Source organism: Crotalus tigris, unplaced genomic scaffold (genome assembly GCF_016545835.1).
Source record: "Crotalus tigris isolate CLP2741 ecotype Arizona unplaced genomic scaffold, ASM1654583v1 scf7180000018016.4438896, whole genome shotgun sequence".
Lineage (NCBI taxonomy): Eukaryota > Metazoa > Chordata > Lepidosauria > Squamata > Viperidae > Crotalus > Crotalus tigris.
This window is the reverse complement of record NW_024096778.1, coordinates 3216209-3242870: the sequence shown is the minus strand read 5'-3', so window position 1 is coordinate 3242870 and position 26662 is coordinate 3216209. Positions and strand designations below refer to the sequence as shown.

The following is a 26662-nucleotide window of genomic DNA, read 5'->3' as shown; positions in this document are numbered from 1 at the left end:
TTTTGATTTCAGTGACCCTTAAGTTAATATACTGTGCAAATTACAGTGTTGTTGATGCTAGCAATAATGATAAATAGTTCTATAATGCAAACTGTAATGCATAATTGGAGCATACATATGTGTTCATAACGATGGTCAGAAAAGTAAGATGGTGCTACATGCATAAGAAACAGGCCAAGCTTGGATCACACCTGTCTGGACACCATCTTGATTTTTTTGGCCAAACTTTGCAAACACCTCTGTAAATATGGCTTGTTTTTTTTTACCAATTCAGCCACAGTTTTGTTGGATTAAGAGCCATAGTGGCACAATGGTTAGAATGTAGTGTTGCAGGCTAACTCACTGCTCACTGCCAGGAGTTTCATCCTGACCGGCTCAAAGTTGACTCAGCCTTCCATCATTCTGAGGTCGGTAAAATGAGGACCCAGATTGTTGCAATATGCTGACTCTATAAATCGCTAAGAGAGAGCTGTAAAGCACTGTGAAGTGGTATGTAAGTCTAAGTGCTATCGCTATTGCTATTGCTATTATGGTTCATCATACAGTCAGCCAGATGTTTAGACTAGATTTGTCATTTTTATCAACCTATTAACTGTCCTTTATACTAGCTAGGGAAGAATAACAGGCACCACCATTTTATTCATTGGGGTTCTTCTACTCTTTCTGGAGGAAACATTTATCCAGGCTAAACATCTGAAATGCTACCCAAATGGAGGAGTTCAGAAACCTCAGTAGCAAAAGGGTCAGACACCAGAGTATTTTGCAGGTTAAAGAGTTTGACCCTATTAGTCAAATTTATCCAGGTTACATATTAAAGGTCTTAAATGGTATAGGATCAAATTAAGGATTTGACCTTTTTATCCACCTATCAAGTCCTTCCCAAGGATTTGGGACAGGCAGATGTTGACTTTTGTTGGGGTTAGAGGTATCATCACAGGATGTAAAACTGGCTTTTGCAATTGGCTGATGGTGAATTTGACAATGCCGATGGTGTTCAAGTGGCAATCCAGAGGTTTTTCGGATTGCACCCAAGATGCCTATTACTATTGGTACTACCTTTGCAGGATGATGATGAGGATGATGATGAGGATGATGATGATTATTCCGTGGTGGTGCAGTGATTAGAATGCAGTACTACAGGCTAACTCACTGCTCACTCCAGGAGTTCAATTCTGAACTTCCATCCTTCCAAGGCGGGTAAAATGAGGACCCAGATTGTTGGGGACAATATGCTAACTCTGTAAACTGCTTAGAGAAGGCTGTAAAGCCCTATGGAACAGTATATAAGTCTAAGTGCTAGTGCTAAATACTAGTGTTATTCAATTGGTGTCACTGATTGTGGTACTCTATGTGGAAAGGAATGCTTGCTGTGCAGGGAAAGTGTGTTGATGCACAAGGCCTGCACTTTCAGTATCTTATGCTAAATTGTGGCATCCAAACACCTCTCTCTCTTTGCATCCATGAAAAAAAATATTTTTTTTTAAATGCATTGTTATATTTCAGGTAACTGTTTGGCCTTGGAATTGAAAGCAATGCATGATCAAATTCTGATAACAGATTTCTATGTTGTAACATAAAACAGACATCCCATGCTATAGCATATTCTTCACAATCAGGGGTTCGTTATTATGTGCCAAGTAGGGAAATATATAAGCCCATTTGTGGATTAGCCAACTCACACATTTTTAACCAAAAGACTGTGAAAGATGAGACAATCTTCAAAATTTCCATATATTTTAAATTTCACAATTGACTTATTTGTGAGTAATCCATGAATTTTCCATTTTTCATGGTATTTTGGTTAAAATGTTGAGAATTGGCTTATCTGCAAATGGACTTATACATGAGTATATATGGGATATAAGGATTTGTTTTAAAGTACTACTTTATACACTCACAAAGAAGCCCATCCATGGATCAGGCCAACCAAATTTTGGGGGTTGTATTTTGGCCCTTAATACTCTTAGATTATTTCTGTAGAAAATTCCTTCTCACTTATGCATACCGTAGTTTGATTAAGCCAAAATTATAGCTGAAAAAATCTTTTGTCACCTGGTTGAAAGGCTGTCAAATGACCAGCAGTTGACATGTATAGAGTCATTATTTCATAAATGTTTTTTCTTTGGGTTGTTTTTTTTTTTTTTTTGCATTGCTTAGACAGACGATAGCTAAATAACAAAACAGATATCTGGGCTTTGAGGTTATTTAAAATGTATATCAAAAGCAATCTAAAGCAAAAACGTTTATGTTTCCCCCCAAAAAAATTTACACTTGAATTATATTGACATAAAAAGGATTGTTAGATGACATTCTGTTCTGTACCAGAAGATGCATTATTGGCCTTGTGACTTAATAAAACAAACAGAAGTCAAAAGAGGGAGTTTCAGCTCTTAACTGGCCCACTCAAATCCTTGAATAGTTGCAGGATGCAAAGCCAGGTGCTTTTTCTTAAGGCAGTCACGAGCATACCTCTCTCACATAAGAGTGGCAATGCAGTGTTTTGTTTTTCCATAGAGCAGAGAAAGAGAGATACAGCATCCCTTTTGGCTGCAATCTTGAATCAGACAGAGCTGTTCCACACATTCTCTGGGCAATGGAAATAATCTTAAAGGAAATACTGCATCAGTTCAGAAATACTGATGATAAACTGCACATTGGAAGGCTCCTTAACATCAGAATGTCCCAAAACAGACAGGACCCTCTAGCTGGATGGCTGGCAATGTGCTCTTTTTCCCTGGGTCTGGAAATTGGGATTGGGGAGTTTCAGTCTGAGACTAACTTCTTCCACATAAGAGGAAGAAAGACAGATAGACAGACAGACAGGACATTCAGGGTTTGTTGAACCCAGCGTGCATTCCAATTAACACAAGTTGTATATAACTTTAATAGCTGGAAAACAAAAAGGACACTGATGACATTAATTTCACAACAAGGGCAGGGATTTGTTATAAGACTGTGGGTTTTAAAGGGCTACAGTCAGAAAATCACAGCATTCACTAATAACTACAATTTAATTGGCTAACACAGACCCTAAATGTGGATACTATTAGTCAAAAGGTGCGCACGAAAGGCAGGCACTATTGTTCCTAGGCAAATGTGAACCTTATCTATCCTACTATTACCAGAACTAACTCACACCTTATTCCATTTTGAGGGGAAATTTCTAAGGCCTTCCACCATCTAAACCAGGAGTCTTCAAACTTGGCCCTTTTATGATTTGTGGACTTCAACTCCCAGAATTCCTCAGCCAGGCACGCTGGCTGAGGAATTCTGGGAGTTGAAGTCCACAAGTCATAAAAAGGCCAAGTTTGAAGACCCCTGATCTAAACTCTCACTGCTTGTAATTTTCACTTAAGACATGGTGCTTCAAGGGGAAGTAATTTGGCAACTGATTATCTGCTTTCTTCCAGGCAATCCATGAAGGTCAATCTGGGACCATGCATAATGTTCCTTTAAAAAAAAAAAAAAAAAAATTAGACCCCCTCTTTCCATTCCATCGCTTTCTCTCTCCAAGTCCCCCATTTTAAAAGTATCAGAATTAAAAACATGTTGATTCTGTTCCTTTGTTAACAAACTGCTGCATTTTCATGTATCCTACACAGATTAATAATAATAGTATTATTTGATATCTATCTTTAAAGAAAGCAGAAGCCAGACTAATGAAGTGTAATTTTTCCTCTTCTCTCTGACCCTTCACTACAATTCTTTTTCCTTTGTCTACAGAACATTTGTACCACGACCACTGCATTTTTACATTTCTTCTTCTTAGCTTCCTTTTGTTGGGTTTTGACCGAAGCGTGGCAGTCATACATGGCTGTCACTGGAAAAATTAGGACACGGCTCATAAGGAAACGCTTTTTATGCCTTGGATGGGGTGAGCTCCTGTTATTCAGCTGAGACTTTTCTTTTTCAGCTTAATGTTTTTACATGAATAACCTTTGGAATATGAATGCTTGTTTCAAAAATCTTGGCAGGTAGTAAGGAGAGTTGTACTCTCCCTACACTTAATATCAATACTGGAATGTTGATAGAATAGCAAGCAAGCATATTCTTTAATTCTTGATTTGCTTCAAGATCTGGCTGGTGATGAATGTTCCGTAGTTTACTAGAGTTTACCATACAGTAACTTATAGTCTTAAGAATATTTTCTGTAAAGCATGGTAACATGTAGACTTTTCAAAACATAACTGGATCTGTAATCAAAATCAATCCAATTTTATGCTGTATCTTCATTATATATTATACCAAATGTTTTGGTGACTTGGTGATGGGCTTGGTCACAATGCATGATGGGATAACAGGAGTAGTTGACAAGCTAATCGCAGGTGAAGGATACCCTTGAGGTATGCTGGTGAAAACATTATTTCCATATAATTTATATCACGAAGTTTGTTTTTTCTCATCCAAGCAGGAAAAGCAATAAGAATTGTGATTCTCACAAGTAATCCTTTTATAGAAATTCTAATGATAACCACAGTAAAACTGTAGCTGGAGATCACCTATTCCTAGAACTTCCAGATGAGGGATGCAAAAATTCAGATTAATCTTAGACAGCAGCAAAGAGATACAGACAATTTGAATGCATTGCATTCAGTTCTTTTAGCCCACCTCTGGTAACCTTATCCAACCTTATTTATCTTACAGTGGTGAAATTATTTACCCATTATAACTATGTCCTGAAAGCCAAAAACCATATGGACATTAAGGCAACCAAACAGATCAAAGAAAAGAGGTTTCTGGCCCAGGTAACGCCATTTACATACCAGAATAGGGTACAGATAGGAACCAAATAGGGAACAAATCAATGAGCTGAGAATAATGACCAGATCTGTAAGGTTTCCAGACGTTTTAATTATTTAAGTAATAGCTGAGAAAGGCTGCCCTTGTACTGTCATGACTTCCAAACCACTTCTTCAGAATTGGTTGCAAAATCTCCCAAGCTGTAGTTGCTTGTCTTCTGGGTATAGATAGGCATTGTAATGATCTGAGGCAATAAAATTAGCATCAGATCTATCATCTCACTCCTGATACTGAATATTCTTCTTTATATATTATTGAAAATATCTTATTAGGAAATAGTTCAAAATCCAATTTCACTGTTTTTTCCATTTTTTTTTTCAGAAGCAAGGGCAATATGATGGCCTTAGGAAAAAATGGGGGAAATGTCTTGTTTTCTGGGGAATGACAAATAAACATAAGAACCAAAAGGAATATGAATAGAAAAGTAGTGTGCCTAAGTTTCATTGTACGAAAAACCCCAACCACAGGTTTTGTGGCACCTTATGGGTATGAAATGTCTAACAGGATGATCTTTAGATGTGCAGGTCATTAAGTATACACGGAAATAACATTGGAGTTTTTCTTGCAGGTTTACCAGCATTGGTCGTGGCCATATCAATAGGTTTTACCAAGACTAAAGGCTATGGAACCACTCAATAGTAAGTCATTCTATCATAATATATATTATTTTCAAGGAAAGCTCCTACATTCCTCTTTACCACATTGCCTGCATTTGGCTATTTGGCTGTATCCAGATCTAGGATGGACCCTGAGAGTCCCCAGTTCTCAGAGGGAAATGTGGATCTGTGACAGGAAACAATCGTACATAGTCAATTGCTCTCTGTAGAATTTGACATGTTTTTACCTTCATGGGCAACAAATCCTAGGATAAGTAGGTTCTTCTTTCAGTTATTCCTGTCCTTGCCTGGCAGCTCAATTTGAATAACCATAAAGAAAAGGAAACACACACTGGAACAACAGCATATAATAAGCAATTGCTTGCTCAGTCATGGTTTCTTGAATTATTGTTGCTTGGGACATTATATTTTTAGCATTATATCATGATTTTAAAACCCCAATGGGTAGAGGCACACAACAAGCAAAGCAAATACCAATCGAACTGGTATTTGGGACGTTGTATTGGTCCCGGGCATTCCAAAAGCTGCCCGGGACCAGACTGAGTGGGGCCGGCCTTGTGCGCATGTGCAAGGCACGAAAATGCTCTGTTACTTTGTTTGCCATTGTCTGGGTCTCTGGACACATAAAGAGGCCTGCGTGCCTTTTGCCATTGTTTGGGTGTTGTTGTAAGAAGAATAAAGAGCTGTTTAACTTCGCCATGTGTATTCATCATTCGCATGCGAACAAAGTACTTAATACGAACAACATCAAATGGCTTAATGCAAGAGGCCAAAAAAAGGCCTGAGTAAGTCATTGTGTAACTGGTGTAGCATTTGTTTCTTCCTGTTTTGTTGTTTCAAAGGTTTGGGGTGGAAGGGAAAGGGCTTGACTGTTATGAAAACTATAAGTGGAACGTTTTGGTCCCTTTGCACTCAGAGCAAAGATAATTGTGAATATGGAAAAAGGACTCGTTCCAGTATCCTATCAAATATAGATGAAGTTAAGACTGAAAGCATTAGAAGCCACTGATGAATTAACACCCACAATCAGCTTTTGTAGCCTTGGATGAAAACAGCACTTATCCGGATATTTATCCATGTTGTGAGTTTTGGGGAAGGATCAGAAGCTTGTCAGGACTCCACCTTATATCAAAGCTGGTCAAAAAGGTGTTTGTTTTTTACTTTTTAATTGAGGGCTGAATCATTCTTTCAAAGCTGATCTGTTAGGTGGGTGGGTAGCATTAAAGCAAGAAGTAGGATCATAACAACTTTATTTAACTGTCTTTCTGACAGCTTTCTCTGCCTTTCTTCAAAGTATCAAGTTACAGAGAAGGGAGGAATAGCTTCTATCAGAGCCTGGAACTGACTTCTGCTAAAATTATTTTGAAATTAGGCTGGGAACTATATATAGGCCTAGCATTCCAGAAGGCAATGAGTAGACTTCTTTTAAAACAGGTGCTTGATATGTACTGCAGTTGGATAGTGACTGGATAGACAGCCTGGGTTATGCCTTCATGACTTTTTTCACACTAGGTTTATCTAGGGTGATTTTGTAGAAAATCGAGGGGTATATTAGAGATTATGTTTTATAATGATCTTTATATTGGATACTGTTGTGTTCTCCGTTCGCGTGCGAATGATGAAGGCACATGGTGACAACTAATCAATGCTTTATTCTCCTACTCCAACTCCAAGCAAAAAGCAAAAGGCACGCAGGCCTTTTTATAGGGCTTGAACCCCGGACAGAGTGAACCAATAAAAGTTCTTCTTCCTTTGCGCCTTGCGCATGCACACAAGGCTGGCCCCACTCTGTCTGGTCCCGGACAGCTTTTAGAATGCCCGGAACCATTTGCAATAATTCTGGGCCTACTGAGTTTCCTCATCAAGCCCAGGACACAACAGATACCAAGCAGAGTAGGTTGACTTGTTGGAACAGAACAGATATAGATCAGGTGTGTCAAACTGCTGGCCTGCGAGCCAGATGCATCATCCACCCCAGTACTGGCAATGGGAAAAAAGTTGCTATATATCGTGACACGTCATGTGACATGACGTGGTGAGTTTGACACCCCTGAGATAGATAGATAGATAGATAGATAGATAGATAGATAGATAGATAGATAGATAGGATGAAGATGTAGGTTGATAGGTAAGTGACCTTAGCATTTTAGTTCATCCACTCCTGCCAGAGATGAAAAATGGCTTGTTTCTCACCACATTTGCAACCGTTAAATGAAAGAATGACAGTTCCTAAAATGTGGGGGAGATGCAGTATCTCCCTAAAGGCAATTCAGTTTAAAGGGATTAACAGCTCCTTATTTTGTGAAGAGTTGTACATGCACTTCTGTGGAACTCACTAGCCTGATTTCATCACATTAATAACTTCAATTTAATGCCTTGGTGTCTTAAGTTAGGAAGTGTTCTGAATTGTAAATTATCATCAAAGAGCTATTTAAATATTTATGCGGAATAAATTCAAGGCTACAGCCATATATTTCAGATATACCTTTCTGGGATATCAACTGAGTGAACGCAGTGGGCTTTCTGAGTAAACACGGATAGGTTTGCACTGTTAACTTACCAAATGCATTAAAGATTGTATCCCTTGAGGGGGTTGTTTGTTTGTTTTTGTTTTTTAGGAAATGAAACACAATTGATCTTTCTCTTTCTTTGTTTTTGGCCTCAGTATTGTTCCCTCCTCCAAATGTAATGCAGTAAGAGGTGGGAAATTATCCAAAATCAGGTGAATGAATCTTGCATTGGAACTAGATCTCTCTGTTTTCCGGCAATACAATCCTTGTTCAGTGGGCTGAGGGTTGTGGGGTAAAAAAGAAGGAACAAAATCAGTTTGTGTGGCCTGCCTTTTCCTTGTGGTTGTTCTATTCAGTGTTTCTCAACCTTGGTAATTCTAAGATGTGTGGACTTCAACTCCCAGAATCCCCCAGCCAGCCATGCTGGGAAATCTGGGAGTTGAAGTCCATACATCTTAGAGTTGCCAAAGTTGAGAAACACCACTTTAAAGCCTTCATTAGTTTAAATCCTTAAATATATACTTTTAATATATGGAGGATTAGTACTGGAATTGGAATTTTAAAGGCTGTTTTTAAAAACCTGCCCACCTTATCCTTATAAAAACTTCTTTAAAGATAAGATATATTTTCTTCAAACTGTAATGCTATTTAATAAAAAATAAGGGCAATTTTTTAAAAAGGCAGAGAATGCAAACTGATGACAAGCAGGTTATTTTTTCTTCAAATATAATTATTCCACATAAAATAAAACAATCCCCCAGATTCCTTAACAGGTGGCAGACAGTATTTTGTAACAATGTCAGCTCTATGGTTGTGTGGGCTGAACTAGATGGCAGCATTTAGCCTGGCTTAGTTGAACCTGAACTCAGAACTGGTTAGGAGCCCACCAAGAAAGTTGAAAAGTTGAAAACACATTCTGGAAGAAGGTAGTGGAAAATTACTTCTGTGTTACTGGCAATGAAATTGCATGGATATATTCACAAGACCACCCAAAATGAAGCTGATCTCAAAAGTGACTGAAGTTGTAAGTGAATTGCATTTTTTCAAGACTGAATAAATTTCTGACTGCTGCTGCTGCTTTAGCCAGTTTTAAAAGTGTTAAACATGATTCTGGAACAATGATACTATGAAGCAGAGATTGACTTAGGTCATATACAGTTCAGCAAGCTTTGTCTTCTGTGCCACGCCTTATCATCTGCTACAGTGTAAGTCTCCCTTATAAATGAAATACTGTATATTTTGTATTTCTAAAAAGACTGGTGAAAATAGATTATTTTTTAAAAAATATTACTGTACATGATACTTGCTATATTTGATGAAAGGACCTTGAAATCTAACAGAGAAGGAATCAGTGAAGCTTTGCAATGGATAAACACACAGATGCTACACCTTATTAATTTATATTAGTTCTTTTTTAATATTTCCAGTTGCTGGCTATCTCTTGAAGGTGGACTTCTCTATGCCTTTGTTGGACCTGCAGCTGCTGTTGTCCTGGTAAATATTGTTGGCATTTTCAATAGTCATAGATAGATGGATAGTTAGAAAAAAAAAACAGAAGAGAATTCTTTTTTTATTTAAATCAACTGTACTGTATAAATTTGTTACACACTTTATAATGTTCTCATCTTTTTATATATTTAATATGTGTGCAGTTTTATTTGTGGAAGAGGATTATGTACTATTTTTTTCTGTATGAGATTAAAATCTAGAAAAAATGTTAGAATATTTAGAATACAAGCAGAACTTATTTCTAGTATTATGAAGCTACCTTGTGTTTATACCAAATACTTTAATTACAAAAACAAACGTTCCCACCTTAATAAATTTCTGTCCATACCTTTCAAAATGTCTTTTCTTTGTCAGGTGCCCTACAAAACTATTAGACTTTAAATCCCATAATCCTCTGTCATCGTGGGAATAAGGGAGATGAAGTCTGAACTAGCCACTTTTCAGTAGGAGCCTTGCTCTTTTAATTAGTGAAAAACCTTCTATTTTATTTTGCTTATGACATAAACTTGATAATGAGTCAATCTATTAAACCAGAGGTCCCCAACCTTTTGGGTATCAGATACCGGATACGTGGAGAGAGGTTTTTCTGTGGACCGGAGGGGGCGTGGTTTTGTGTGTTGCCTGCATCCTGCGGATGGGACTTTGCTTGTTTGTGCAGACTGGTTGCTGGTATGCCGTGGCCTGGTACCGGTCCATGGACCGGGGGTTGGGGACCCCTGTATTAAATTATTCTTGTCGTCTAGTTTCAATCAAATAAACAAGGTTTGCCCATTCCATCTGGAATGGAGACCAAAGGTCATTTTATTCAAACAATAGTCATTTGCTTCCCACTGTTGTGTTAGAGGATATACAACTGTAAATAAGAGGCTTATTATGAAGCAATTCAATGCACACAGAGAGTTTCAGCCATTTCTGAGCAAAGGGCAGTCTGAGCACAAATAGCAGTTTGCGAAAAGATAATAGTTATCCCAAGATAAATCACCTAGTTTTCATGTGCTTAAATCTCCAAGTACAAGCAAAGAGCAAAATGGTGAGTAATTTGTCTGAGGATGCCTTAGGCCACAGTCATTTCAGGGTCACACAAAACTGCTGTTTGAATTTACCTACCTGATAAAACAAAACCGCTGACATTCCATCAGTGGCTCCAGCTAAAGATGCAGCTTCCTTGACATCTCTCATCCATGTTCAGGTTATATCTTCTCTTGGCAGAGATGCAGGAAAGGAGGAATAGTAGAGCCCTCTGCTGTTATTATGAGATGCCCAACTATCCTCACTTTGGGTACCAGTTACGTATGTTAGGCTGGTAACAAAAGGAGGATTTTAGCTTGGCGAGATCATCTCAAACATATTTAGCCAGAAGTCCTATCACTGGATTTAATGGGGCTTTCTCTCTAGGAGAGAGACTTAGATTTGCAGCCCAACTTGAACCTAAAGTAAGAACTTGCCATGCCAAATGGGGTTCATTTGCTTTAGTATAAAGATTAGGTAGTGTAGGGTGACACCAAGAAAAATCATATGAGATCATCTTTTAATGCCCCCTCCCGCCCTCTGTTTGTAATATTAAGCCAAGTGAGAAGATATTTAATTTTAAAAGCTTCCAGTCTTCACCTGTTTGTTTAATAGAACTTCTTCTTGTGTGTGTGTGCACTTATACATATGTACACACATAACTTATCATACACAGCATATGTATCAGTCCCCTGAATGTTTGAAATACAGATTTGCCTTCCATTTTTGCCAGTTCCTGGAATTGAATTGGTCCTGAAATACACACAGAGAGAGACAACTATGTATATATATATGTACAGTATATAATTGTTTTGTAATGGATCCATCCTTAAAGTATCTACCTGACTGTCTCAAACATTTGAATAATGTCAATAAGAGAAAATAATATATGCCTTTATTTCAAAATTACCAATATATATTTTTTCATTCATTTATAAAATCTTAGGTTAAACACTTTGTAGCATATTTTGGGAGAAAACAAGGTATTATTATAAAGAAGCAAATAAAAATTATCTAGGTGACATGAATGGCATCAGCTCAGTCTACTCTGATTACAAGTGTTATTTTTAAACTGGAGCAAGCCTCTTTAGACAATTGAGCGTATAAATGTACAAGTAACACATTTGTAGCTGTGTATGCATATACATGCAAACACATACCTACATATACATATAGATGCGCATACACACAATCATATCTTCCACTCCTGTAGTTGTGTCCCATTGCCCTTTCTTCTTTTTTTCACACCCTGTCTGCTTTCACGTGTTAATTTAATGTCTAGATTTGTGTATACTTTTTTAGAATATTAAAGCTACATTCAAGATATCTTAATTTAACATGATAAAGTTTATTGTTTTCAAAATGGCTAAACAGATATCAAAGGGACTCCAAAATTAGGAGCCTTCCCTTCCCACTGTCACTGAGAGTCATAGTTGCCTCTAAAGTCAGTGGTAAGATCTAGTTCCATAAGATTATGCATTCTTTGGGATGGATCTTGTGTCATGTATGAGAGGTTGCCTGTGGTGGGCCAAGGGGAAAGTAGGTGTGCTAAAACAAAAAGTGGATATGTCCAGAGTAAAACCACATTTCTCCACATCTGTCCTCTACCATCTTATCTGGTATTTAAACCACTATCTTTAATTTTACCTTATTTATTGGAAGAGTGGGAACTGAGTAGAGGATTGGAACCACCCAAAATATTGGAAGGAGGAGGGGGTACACAGGATACTCCTATAATTGTGTAATCTTTCTCCCTCTTTTCAACCTCTAGGAGAAGTACTCCATGTCTTCATTTTAAACAGCCTAGTAGAGACTATATTAATGTTTTAATTTCTACATGGTGTTATTAAGATATTCAATGATTTACATTTATTATGGTGATTAGATTATTTTCAATAGATAGTAAATTTTTTAAAATAATTTTCTTCCTTTTACAATTGTATAGAAGTTTATACAAACAAAACAAATGGTTAGACTCTTAGTGTAAAACCAAAGTAAAATTATCACACTCTTAAATAAGGGTGTTACTTTTGTCACTGACACAGTCTCCTGTGTATAAAAGTGTAATGTAGCAAGAAGTGAGAAGTGTCAGCATCTCAGTCATGCAACTGGCTCATAACACTGTTCAAATTTTATGAACGCCCATGATTTTTCAAAGATTTTAGATTTCTGAATTATTTAGATCTTTACGTATCCCAGTGGAATTAATAAAATCTTTATGAGATAAGATCCTGTTGGGACTTAGCTGCAACGTATTAAATTTAATGATCAGCCCAAAATAGATTGATTGTGAAGTTTGAATGTGCTAAAATGTATTGAAAATATACTGGAAAGTTTTCATGATTAATATATCTTTGGAAGAATAACTTAATATAACTCAAAAGAGGATTCATGAGAATTGCTGATCTATGATGACAAAACAAAACAACCCCTCTGTGAGTCAATAAACTATATTGGTTTAAAAATGAAAATTAGACTTCTGAACTCCTTGATAAGCAAGCTTGCAGCTTAAATGCAATATACATCTCAATTAGCCAAGGTTATTATTAATTATTGTAAGAATGTTGATATAAGTCCATTTTTCCTTTATAATTCCTTTAGATTAAGGTAAACAATTGACACATAGAATCGGTCAGTGGGTGAATTGATAAGCCAAATAGCCAGAATCATGTCAGATACATATATGGAACCAGAATGTATTGTTTTTCCTTTGTTCAGAGACATGCATGCATTCTTTAAAGTATATTAAGCTTACTTTAGAGCAGAGCCTACAATTTCTATGTATTTCAAGCCTTAAATCACAGGAAATTATACCATCAGTTTTTGACTTTTGCAGAGAAGGGGTTTCAAGGGCATGCAAAACAAAGCCACTTGAAACCCTGGGATCTATGATTTTCCATTTATGCTCTAAACTCTTTTGAAGTAGATAAATGTCAATTAACAGTGTAATTCTATATTTGTCTAAATAAAAGTAAATCAGAGTTAAACAGGATTCACTTTACAGGTAATCTTTGCATGTGCATAAATTTGCATATTTAATGAATTTAATCTTATTCAAAAATTGTATTCCCAGTAGAATTATAATGTTATTAGAGATTTTCCCCCTTTGTTCTTAGAATCTGGAGATATCCAAGACCGAGTACTTTCCCTTTTGCATGCAAAACATGTGAACTGTGATCCTTCCTATCCTGTTCCCATAAGATTATGTTATAATTATAGTTCATTGTCCAAACTGAACCTAACAGTGCAAAATAGATAAGCAGAATTCTATAGTGCTCAATGTCTTACAGTTGTATTTCTCTATATGGGTGTATAGTATGTATGTTCTCATTTATATCAAATACAAATAGGAGAGTGAGGACTATACATATCCATGTCTATCTTGGATACCATTGGCAAGGATCACACTGATTGGCTGATTTACAGGGCATGGCATCTTTCTGGAATATCTAGTTCTCTCCAGAATGCAGGTCCTTGCATCTCTTTGCTTTGTAGGAGTCACACATGCTGAGATATAGGATCCAAATTGTTGTTCCCGGTTCTTTAAATTTATACCAAATGTATTAAGATTCAGGTTTCATTCAGCTGTTACCTTTTTATTTGTTTATTTCACATTTATCAGGTCAACATGGTGATTGGCATCCTTGTGTTTAATAAACTAGTTTCAAGAGATGGAATCCTAGATAAAAAACTCAAACACCGAGCAGGGTAAGCAAAAGTTGGGATATATCAATGATTTATTACTAAATTTTGTCTATTTATTGTTAGATTCACCACATGTATTTTTATTTAATTTCACTTTGAACCTTTTTTTGCTTAATTTAATTTCCAGTTCTATTCATCTCCATATTGCAGTTAACTTATTTTTCCTGAGGAAATGTGAAATTTCCTCAGAAAAATAATAAAACACAAGTACAGTTGTATTAAATTACCAAAAAAAAAAGATGGTGAATAATCATGCATGTCCTTGGTTTTGTACAAGTTGAGTATTTAGAATTATATAATTTTGATTAGTAAAAAAAAATCCACTTTTAAAAATGCCAGAAGCTCTCTCAGATTAAAAAAAAATATTAAAACTGGGCCATTTGTGTGATTGCTTATGGGTTATGAATCCAGAAGAATTAGACATACTACTGAATAAGCAAGCTAAGTGTTATTGTCTCTTCTTTTCTGCAGTTATTGGCTCTCCAATGTGCAGGTGAAATGTGGGTTTGAAAGTCTATTATATGAATATAAAAACTTATATTTATTCTTAGGGGGTTTTGGTGCTCTCTGAGCTTGGTTGTTTTCTTGTAGATGTTTCATTACCCAAACTAGTTAACGTCATCAGTGCTAGTCCTACTTCCAGAGCTAGTGTTTGTTCTCAGAGAAATGGAGAAAAAATGATTAGTCTAAATTTGATTCATACCATTTCTGCATGCACTCATTCTGTTTCATTCTTCTTTCTTCTCGTCGCTGGGATTCTGTGCTCTTAAAGTAGCACTTAAATGAAAGAATGATTCTGGGTTTTTCAGAGATTTTCGTTCACAGGAGATGAGGCTGAGGAAATTTTGTCAATTTGCTTTTTCCCTCCCATTCCTTTATTACTGTTGTTCTAAAATAGACAGAAAGCTGCAAGGGCAAAAAGAGGTCATGAAAAATGATTCTCCCACTTGCATATACCAATTTCAGAATCTATGAATTTAAGGTGTTTCTTTACATACAAAGCAGTAGAAGACGTGGTTAATATTCCAAGTCTGGCTTTCTATGCAAAAAAAGGGTTTCACCTAAAATGCTTTTTTTGAGGGGGTGTGTGGCATATCTACTCAAAAGCTTTCTCACAAGAAAGTTATTGCAGCCTTCCTTTCCTGTTAAGGAGAATGGATTGCTCTATTCCCCTCCCTCCCACTGGGCTGAGCTCAGGTGTGATGAATTTGAATAAACATCAAATTTTGTGTAGTGACTATGTGCATGTTCTCCTTTTGTATTTTTTATTTTTCTCTGGTATAATTAAAAAAAACTATAATGCTAGCTCCCATTTCTGTGATTTCCTTTAGATTTTCTCTATCTGAAAGGTTTCGAGTATCACCAGCCCATTAATGCTATATATGCTATGTTATGCAGCAAGTTTTATCCAGAATTAAACCCTGTTAACCTGAGTTTAATTTGGGAGTATATGTTCTCAGGAGTAGGCTACCACACAGTTACCCTGTCAATGCAAGAACTAGACATATAAATGAATAGAGCAAGGTCAGATTTGTGTCAGTCATTTGTTCTGAAGGGGCTGCAGGGAGTAGCGTCATCATCTCTGCTCCTTCTTCTCACAAAATACTTGATTAGCAAGACTCCACCACCTTTGTCAGATAACTGCCCCAAGAAGAACTAACTTTGGCTGGATCCTACTTTGAGATGTTTTATTATTGGTTAGGAATACTTCATTTGATATAGTTGCATTTTTAAAAGAATATTTATTAAACGAATAAGAGAGCTTTGTGAACTCAGCTGGTCTTTCATCGCCTTCCAATCAAACTGCCACATAATTGATAATGGTTTTACAACTTGTTTGCATTTTTTTTTCTCCTGCGTATACTGTACATGGTCTGCCAAGTGAGGATAGTAGTTCAAGAATTTGGGGAAATGGGTTTTATGCTCCATAAGCAAACACAAACACACACACATGCACTCACACACAATCCTAATGTCAAAGTGGAAGTTACCGTCTGAAAGCACTGGGTATAGGATTTAAAATTACAAAGTAGGAAAGTGTCTGATTTGATCTAGTGGTTAAGGCACCAGACTAGGAAGCAGGAGACTCTGAGTTCAAGTCCCACCTTAGCCATAAAAGCCATCTGGGTGACTTTGGGCCTGTGGCCTTCTCTCAGCCCAGCCCACATCACAGGGTTGTTGTGGGGAAAATAGTAGGAGGAAGGTGTTTTGGATATGTTCACGGTCTTGAGTTATTTGTAAAATAAAATGTATACAAATAAATTTTAAAGAAGATTATGGAAAAGAATGTCTGGATTCTCTGCACACTGTCCACATTAATCTCTGTTGAATAAAAAGAGTTTTGATTCCCTTTCAGAATTTTACCATCAGCATAGGAAAGAGAACAGGGCAGTGGTGATGCTGGAATGCATTTCTATATAATTCTTACATGTTCTATTTTTCAACTCCTAAAGAGGGCTTCTCTAGGGGTTCCTAGAGGTTTTCTCTCATCAAACTGAGAAATGGTTAAGCTTCGAAACATTCCTGAAGCTGGCAAGCTCTACCATCATGGGCTTTCATACAGTCACCTCCTCTTTTGCATCACTTGATCAATGCTCCTGTAGCAAGCAGTTTTCTCTATATCAGTAAGGATGGGCACAACTGTGCACTTCAGTTCCACTCCCATTTTTATTTTTCCAGCCATAATTTTCTTCTGAAACTTGTACGTGAGTTTGAAAATTTCGCAAACGTTCCAAAAATTCTGGATAAATACATTTTGCTTTTTGCATCTAGTTTTTGTTTGCATTTTTTTTCTTGGTAATGTGCAATTTGTTATATTCATTAAGGGGCACACACATACACTTAGTTTGTGCACATTTTTAGTTGTGAATCACACTGAAAATTTTTGTAAGGAAACATAATTTGTACACAGATAGTTTTCATTCACTTGTAAATTGAGAAGTATGAATTAGTGGACATATATCAAAGTTATTGAAATTATCAACATTAACATTGTTTTTCAATATATCACAGTGCAAGAATGTCTAGTCTACATCATCATGTTCCTCATACAGAATAATTTTTATTTTTTACTCTTTTTTTCTTATATATGTACCTTTGAACAAAAACAGACCTGAAAATAAAAATTACCATAGTATAAGATTCTCATTTCCCATGCCATGTTTATATGTATCAAATAAATGAAAATGTTAATATCTTCCATTTTATTTGTGTGCTCTCTTTATTTGTATGATTTGTTCTAGAAATAAACAATGGATTGTTACAAAAAAAAACCAAAAAACCTGTACCTTCTGCTTCAGAAGAAACTTTTTATATACTCTCATCCTACGGCTTTAAAATAAAACTATAAATTACTATAAATAAAGGTGTGGGAAAATGCAATATTTTACAAGTCAATTGAAGATTTTTTTTAATGTTCCTCTTTTGTCTTTAGTATATAATAATAGCTACTTTAGCTGATTAAAAAGAATCTTCCATCATAGAAAAAAATAAGATGAATGGAAGAATGAAAATAGCCAGCTAATGAATTTGTCATAAAAACAGTGAAAATAGACAGAATCAGCTGCTAAGTACCTGTATAAATATATGTTAATCTTAATGCCTGTGTACTGTGTTTTATTAAATTTCTAGCCTGAATTAACACTGTCATGAAATTCCATTCATTTCAAACTCTATTCAGACCAGCATTAACTTAAATTCAGTGGAAACTAAGAGGGGAAGCTGATTCATACTTTCCCATAATAAAATTGACAGATCTGTACTAATTCATGGGAATTTTCCAGTTTCAGTGGAAATGTGTGTATTGTATTTTTGCCTTATCAATCTGCTCTGTTACTCTGTTAAGAGCAAATCCTTATTCTTCTGAGTGGTCTGATTAGAAGGGCCATTTTGTTGTTTGTCTTAACCTACCACACGCTTGTTTTCTTCAGTGTGATCAACATTTATCTATGAAGATTGGGACAGGACAGGCTTCAAAAATTATCAAATGGAAGAATTAGACCTTGGATAAAATGAAGCCTCTCCTTCCCCTGATAGAATTAACATGTTTTGATGTGTAATTTTTTTAAATGTATGATTTTTATATAGGCTTAAAATCAATCAGAGTGTTTCATCCTGAATAAGTCAACTTGCTATTTTTTTTTTTTGCATGACATCATATTTAAAAAGCTAAATTTCAGCAGTGACCAAAAATTTCAATATTTTGTTCTTTTTTGTGGGTGTTCTGTTTGTTTGCAGTCAGATGAGTGAGCCTCATAGCGGTTTGACGCTCAAATGTGCCAAGTGTGGAGTAGTTTCAACAACAGCTTTGTCAGCCACCACCGCCAGTAATGCCATGTTAGTCCTAATCATTTACATCTTCTTGTTACAAATCTTATGCAGTGCATGTGAACAAAAAAAAAATGCTACAGTGATGAAAGATTAAAACTGCTAATATTGAACATAATTAATTGTTTAAAAACGGGAAAGGAAAAATGGCAACCGCACCTTTTAATTCAACTGGATAATATTTTACAATATCAGTTTTTCTATAACTATATAACATCATGGGTTTTCACATTTAAAAAAAAATGTTGCCATCCTTAAGTAAGATTTATATATTTGGATATGCCTGTCTCTCTTTAGTTGATTTTGCTTTTGTTGTTCAATAGTCCTACAATCTTCTTGTTGCTTTTATCTTTCCTCTCTGTCTCTGTTTAGGGCATCCCTGTGGAGTTCCTGTGTTGTTCTACCTCTCCTGGCTCTCACTTGGATGTCTGCAGTTCTGGCAATGACTGACAAGCGATCCATTTTATTTCAGATACTCTTTGCTGTATTTGATTCATTGCAGGGGTTGGTCATTGTCATGGTTCACTGCATTCTCCGAAGGGAGGTAAGAAACCACTTCAAGATGTTGTCTTCCAAATCTTCTATTTCTATGAAATTTTACAACAACCCAGAATGCTTCCTGAGCCATGGTGGTGCAGTGGTTAGAATGCAGTATTGCAGGCTAACTCACTGCTCACTGCCAGGAGTTCGATTCTGACCGACTCAAGGTTGATTCGGCCTTCCATCCTTCTGAGGTCATAAAATGAAGACCTAGATTGTTGAGGGCCATAGGCTGACATTTGTAAACTGCTCAGAGAGGGCTGTAAAGCATTATGAAGTAGTATATAAGTCTAAATGTTATTGCTATTCCTAGACATCTGGCTTGAACCTAACAATCTAACTATCCCTGAAATGAAGACTTCAGTCCCACATAAGAGATCAAGAGTGTAACTTTTGTTGTACTCAGTGCTGATCCACAATGAGCAATAGCAGAACTACAACAGCAGAAAAGCTATACCTCCCATAGTTTATTTGCTACCACATATCAGCCTCATAGCCGGAAGTGTTGTTGTCCTCACTGAAAACAGTGCAGCTTATTTGCAAATGGGTTAATATTCCTCTTCCAAGCTTTTGCTGGGAACAGGGAACTCCATCTCTGAAGAGTCTGTCCATTTGCAACTGACCCTGCATATATTAGACCAAATTTTCTGCTTTAATGAGTAAATCTTGAAAAGAGTACTGGGTTTTTTGCTTCTCAATTCAAGGAGTCACATATCCTATTTTGAATTCAGTATGGCCTTGCTAAAGTAGTTCCTGTTTCTTGGCCCACTGAGAGACCATTCCATAAACAGAAAAAAAATAGCCACAGGATAGAAAATGAGGTCTGTTCCACCTCACCTCCAAGAAGCCCTGTAGTTATCGCCCACCAAGTAGCATTTCATTCTGGGAATCAATAGGGCAAAATAAGTAGCTACAGGTGGTTGAGTGAAAAAACGGTCTTCCACAAGGTCAATAATTTACCATTGAGGGGTAGTAAAAGAGTAGGCATCAAGATATCTCTGACAGCCACACTGGATTTGGTCATTACATTTATGCTTGACCCCTTTGGGCTGGCTTCAGCTTGTCATGGCAGTATATTGTCTATTATGGTAGATGTAAGCTTGTCCTGAGGAAATGATTAGTAGGGCAATTTCATGTTTCAATAAGCAGAAGATGGATTGGTATATCTTTGGAAGACTGATAATAGAGACTCCGGCATTTTTAACTCCCAATAAGTTATCAATAAATATTTTCACTGCCAGTGTATTAGAACACTATAAAAAGAAAGCCAAGGGGTCCTATGCATAAATCATCAGATATAAGAAACTGTACCTGATGGAAGTTAATTCTCAGGCTGAACATATGATCAGAGGCATCTAGGTTCCTAATTCTAAATATATAAAAATCTCATTTTAAGTTTGATTCTGATAAGCGGATTTAAATTCTTGTTTTAAAAAAGGGGGGGAATAAATTTGTCAGACTGATAATCTATCTATTGGTCCTACCAGGATTGTGTTTTCAATTCATATCAAAGAAAACCAAGTGGGCTCAAAATTTTGAGCAACATGATGGATAACTTCAATTTCTATGTATGGTTTCAAACCTTATCATCATTGGGTAACTATAAGTTTAGAACTTTTGCTGCCCATTTATATTTCTGACCCCCTCAGCTAGCATGGGAGGCATTCGAGATTATGGGAGTTGTATTCCAGAACAGCTGAAAAGCATCTGGTTGACAAAACTCTAGAATATTGCTACTATTTAACACAAACACTCTGAAGCAGGTGATAGTGATTGCTTCTCAATTTGCCTGCCCACCTGGAAGGGTGCTATAAAAAAAATGAAAGATCCAACATATTTAATCTTATATAAGCCATATTTAAAATGCACCTTTTATATACATGAATTTAAAAATCTACTACACCAAGTAGCTTTCTAGTCAGAAAATAACTCATAATGTTATGAAGATTAAAGAATTTTGCTTCCAAGGAGATCCCCAAAGTACTGATTTCTGATTTTGTGTATTCCGGACTTTAATGAGTCTTCTTTCCCATCTAAAAAGGTACACGAGTTCTAAAGTGCTTTATTTAGATGGTTCTTTTTTTTTTTTAGTAAAATTTTAAAACATGCCTATATTGTTGGATTAAAGGATAATGAGTTCCGTATCTCATGCCTGTCATTTATCCATGTGAGATACGGAATCTGCCTCTAGCAGGCAAAACAATAAATCTGAATGTCAAATGACTTGTCATAGATAATGTCAAATCTCAGAGTAAAAAAATCACAGCTATTTTGTTCTGTCACTACAACAACATAATGCATAGAAAGCATCAAAAACATCATCGATCATCTATTTCCAGTCTAAATTTTATCTCCAGGAAAGAATAGCGTAGCAAGGTCAAATTGAGAGTGCTCACTCTTTGCTTTGGCATCTCCAACAATGTCTGTACTTTGCCTCAGAAGCTATACATCTGGAGAAGAAAAATATCTGCTCTATTTGTGTTAACCTTGCAAAAAAAAAAAAAAATCAGCTCAATCCTTTGGCTAAAGTTTGCAAGGGAAATCACTCACCTTTCTTGTCCCTCATATCCTGTCGTATGATGGCCCCTTTTCTGAGATCACTGTATAGCTTTCAAAAAGTCTCTTAGTTGAGATTTTTTGCGTGTTCTGCCTTCCTTCCAAGCTCCATTCCACAATCTTATACCCTTATTTATTTCCTTCTCTTCAGAGCCCCTTCTAATTGGCTTAGCAGTCCTAACATCCAACTAAGAGAAAAATTACATTTCATGAAATTGCATATGCATATAATTTTATTCCCTGTGTTGCAATTCTCTAACTCCATCATTGCCTGTGCTAGGTGGGAGTCATGCAATAATATCTGGACATTCACACATCCATATTTATTATATCCCATTATCAGAAATGTAAATTGGAAAGAGATTTGCCTTGTTCTTCCATTTGTTGTTATAAAATAAAATAAGAGACATTTCACATTGAGTATATGGATGGTGTTGTACTGTATTGATATGGTTGCTATAGTGATGATAATCAGTCATTTGAACAATGTGTGGATGAGAAAAGGAGATCTAAAATAATTAGGGTCTTACATGTAATTCATCTCAAGGTAGCTTGAATCAAGACCTAATCAAATATAGAGTATATCCAGTGTTGTCAGTTGGGTAGCTGGACATTTGTATTTAAACATTTATTTGCAACCATAGGTTTTAGGAAAAAATAGCTTGACATAGCCCAGAGTAAAATGGCAGAATGGTCACTAATTTGATAATAAAATTATCCAGACTTGATAAATAATGAATGAAAGGTAGTGACAAGGAATGCAATAGAAAAATAGTTAACAATCCTCAGTTTATAGTTCTCTATTCAATGTAGTCTTCCAAACTTCCACATAGTTCCTTTCAATTATACATATAGAGTAAACTGTGGCCATGTAGGGTACTTGCATGTCTGCTAAAGAAAGAGAAAAATCAAATGCCTAATTATTCCATGCCCCTAATTTAAGCTATGTCATATCTTAACTTTTGGTGATAAAGGGAAATGCTCTTTATTATCTCTGTGTTGTTGTTTTTAATTATGCTTAGCATCAAATATGTGCCACCTCCTCCCCACACCCTCAGTATCTAAATGTCATGGACTTTTTTTCAAATGGAGACGGGAAGAGAGAAGGCAACTTTTAAGAGGAGCTTTGAATTGGTTACTGTTGCCAGGGAAACCACTTCCCTGGTATACGCACATTCAGCACATCTCTTTCTCTCTCCATCCCTCTCCCCATCTCTCTCTCTCCCCCCATCTCTCTCTCTCTCTCTCTCTCTCTCTCTCTCTCTCTCTCTCTCTCTCTCTCTCTCTCTCCATCTCCCTCCCTCCCTCCCTCCCTGTTTGACTCTAAGACAATCATGCAGCTTCATGTCACATTGGGAGGGGGGAGAGCACAGAAAGAGGCCCAGATAGGATGGAACAGCCCATTTTCACTCAATGTGGGTGGGAGAAATTTCAAGACAGAATTGATGATGCCCCATTCTTCTATAAACACCCCGAGCATGGCAGATGGCTTGATCTTGATTTCTGGGAAAGGGCCAATAAAGAGACAGACAGTCAAAATCATGCTCTCCCTCCATCCCCAGCATCATTTTAATTTCCAGTTTTGGGGTTACTGGTCTTTTCACTGCAGCTAGAAGCTTGGGCAACCATGCTAGCTTAGAGTGACTTTGACAGGTCATGGTTAGCTTACCCCTCAGAAAAAAAATGGATTCGATCATTATTATTCATATTACTGGACATGAGCTGTTAAAGCATGGTCTATAGACCACAAAAAGCCCTCATCGGTTTTTGTGCAGTTTTTATACAGGATCTTTGGAGGCCTTTCTGCTTTTTTTTTCCTTTCCACTTTCCAAAAGATTGGTGAAGATGGGGATCAAAATCATCTTTTCCCTCCGCTAGTAGTGGATGGTGAGAAGGATAGAGCTTGTCTACGAAAACAATGCTGTGGACAAAAGCCCTGATAATCATTCTGTACATTTGACTAGTCAGAGATAATGCCTTCTTTCATCAGGCTGTAGCTGAATATATTATTGTTATAAGCAGCTCAGTATTGACCCCATTCCTGCAAGTGAGATAAAGTAAATTTGCTTTGCCATATCAACCAATACTGCTAGTCCATGACATTTTACAGCTGAAATTTACTGCAAAAATTTCTGTGAGATGGAATTACGTTGCTTATGCATGTTACTAAAATGGGACAGGAAAGATTTGTGCAGGAGCCATTTCAGCCATAGTCCAACCTAGAGAAGCTAGAATATTTTCCTGGAATGTCAGTGGAACAGACACAAGTTGGCATGTTTTATCTTCCAACAGATTAAGTCCTGGCGAGTTTTCTTCAAACTGGTGCCATTCATCCAGAGATGTTGAGAATTCTGGAATTTGGCTTTAAACCCAACTGGAGTGCTTGTAGTTCCATTTGTTACATAATTAGCAAAAATAAACCCCACTGAGATAATAATTAAGCATTGTTTTTCAGAACAAAGCCATGGAGTATAGAGGTTAGATTGTTGGAGTAAAAAAAATGAGGAAATATGATAACTAAGGAATTTCACTGGGCAAGTAATACAAAATGAGGAAACCAAAAATCCATCTTTAATGACGTTTTATTTGTTTTGTTTATCGTAGCTGCTTTTACACTGGTTCAATTATCTTAAGCGGCTCACAGCAGCAACATAATACAAAATAAAGCAATAGCTTTATAAATGGAAATATTTAATAATTTCTAATAAGTTAAATACTCACAATATTCTAATCACACCATATATCCTCAGAACTTAAAACTAACCATTCAGCAAGGTACCTCTGCCAATTTAGCCCTCGGTACCCAAATGGTATTTGAAAAACTTCAAATATGCCCAAAGTGAGGATGCAGTTCTTATGTCTGATGGGACAGCATAAAAAGAGCATTCTTTGCCAGAGATTCCTCCTCTCTGATTGCCTCTCATTGCAATTCATGAGGAGTAGATACTCTCAGCAAGCACTTTCTACAAGCATGCCGTAAGTGGACAGCTTTTGTTTAGAGTTGGCAGTCACTCAGATAGCCGGGTCCCAAGCAATATAAGATGGAAAGGTGATTAGGAATATGTCAACCACACCCAGAAACTAATTCCCAGAATTAGCCAGTTTCTGAACTCACAGGTACATATCATGCTAAGGTTTACCCCTTAACCTGTTCCTCTCCATCCAGATCCTTACAGCCTCTAGACACTGCAGTAAGATTACTTCCATAGCTCCCAGATAATCTGTGGTCTAGACTGACCAACTGAGCATCACAAATTAACATGGCTGGGATATTTTTGTATATAGCACAGCAGATCTAGGCATGATCAATTTAGAATTTATCTGAATAATTGTCCAAATAGAATCACTCAGGTAGGTTTTTTTTTCCCTCAAAAGACCATTATGGTGTTATAGTATTTGTTTTTTCTATATTGGTGTCAGTTAGTACTTAAGAGTTGTCAGGTAAAGGATGCAATCCATATTTATGGAAAGAAACCTGCTGGATTTCTTCCCATTGTCTAAATGGTCTTTACCATTATGCTCACTAAGGTAGAATGCATTTATTGTTCTACTCTAGGAAGTCATAAAAATAGCTTTGGCATACTGAACAAAGGATCTGTGACTTTAGTCCAATTCCTACTTCCCTGGGAGTAAGTCTCACTGAGACATTCATCTCAAGAGCTATTCACAGGCCTGGGCTAATCCAATTTAAATATTCGCTTTAATTTGCTTACTGTGTTTGTACAATTATCATAATGTCACTGTAAACATCATTTGAAACCAAATGAGAAAATAATGATGAATCAAGAATTTGTTTGTTATAGCTTTAATAATTTGTCTATGATTATCTATTTTTAAGAAGTATATTGAATATCTGTTATATCTTGCCAGGTTCAAGATGCATTTAGATGTCGTTTAAGAAACTGCCAAGATCCAATCAATGCAGATTCATCAAGTTCCTTTCCTAATGGACATGCTCAAATCATGGTTAGTTTATATTTACCCTTGACTACTATTTGCAGACATAGTGTGCATCAGGGCTAACATATCTGGTTGCAAAATTTTTGATATCTCTCTCTCCCTCTCCCTGTCCCCTCCCTCCCTCCCCCCCTCTCTTTGTTTTGATCTTGTGGTGGAAAAGTTTCACACTTTGTCCCATATTCAGAATCATAAAATGAATAGATTCAGTAATTACTACATTGAAATAGAAAGCAAACATTATACAATATAATTACTTTTATTTTATTTCTAAATTCATAGACATGCATTATAGAAATATATAAGTTCATTTTCTTGTCTTTTAAACTGTTTCACTTTCTTTTAATGACATAAACCACCCAAAGCCACTGGAGAGTTTGATGGCCTTCTAAATCTAATATAATATAATAAATACAATTCATTTTCTGATGAATTTCAAATCTGCTGTATTTTCCTGCATGCAAAAGAGACTATCAAAGGGAAAACTCTTAGGTTATGTAGGAATGAAGAAGATGATTATAAATGGTGGTGATGGCAGTGGTGATGGTGATGTTATGACATATTCATAGTACCTTCAATGTGATAAATGTGTTTTGTTTGTATTATTAGAAGCTTGCAAAATAGCTTTTAAATTATAATCCTACATATTGCAAACTGGCTTTCTATGGTGTATTATTTATTATGTCAGCTGCTCTCCTAACAGGATTTCCTTATCAGGGTTTCAACTGTTTGTTTCATGGTCAGTTTTTAGCCATTACATTAAAATGACTATACTGCTCTCTCTCTCCCCCTCTCCCCCTCTCTCTCTCTCTCTCTCTCTCTCTCTCTCTCTCTCTCTCTCTGTGTGTGTGTGTGTGTGTGTGTGTGTGTGTAAAATTACAAATAAATTCCATATACTTCCTAGGATATCCTTGAAAGGATTTGCTTATTCTTACCACAAAATTGCCACATATGCCGCTATGTTTAAGGGACAGGTAGTTCTCGACTTACAACCACAACTGAGCCCAAAATTTCTGTTGCTAAGCGAGACAGTTTTGCTCCATTTTACGACCTTTCTTGCTGCAGTCATTAAGTGAATCATTGCAGATGTTAAGTTAGTCACATGGTTGTTAAGTGAATCTGGCTTCCCCGTTG

The 26662-nt window shown here is 36.5% G+C and overlaps 1 protein-coding gene across 3 annotated transcripts in view; it reads left to right on the top strand.

Annotated features, from left to right (window-relative positions):
* ADGRB3 (adhesion G protein-coupled receptor B3) overlaps positions 1-26662 on the top strand; it is a 509374-nt gene that overhangs the window by 447262 nt on the left and 35450 nt on the right. For 2 of the 3 annotated variants that reach the window (XM_039346723.1, XM_039346726.1), the window contains 7 exons: positions 3724-3874; positions 5369-5438; positions 9355-9421; positions 14067-14152; positions 18386-18484; positions 18848-19019; positions 25442-25537. In XM_039346723.1, coding sequence (XP_039202657.1) covers positions 3724-3874; positions 5369-5438; positions 9355-9421; positions 14067-14152; positions 18386-18484; positions 18848-19019; positions 25442-25537 — 741 coding nt within the window. The remainder of the gene's footprint in view (positions 1-3723; positions 3875-5368; positions 5439-9354; positions 9422-14066; positions 14153-18385; positions 18485-18847; positions 19020-25441; positions 25538-26662) is intronic. The other variant, XM_039346725.1, reaches the window with a different exon arrangement.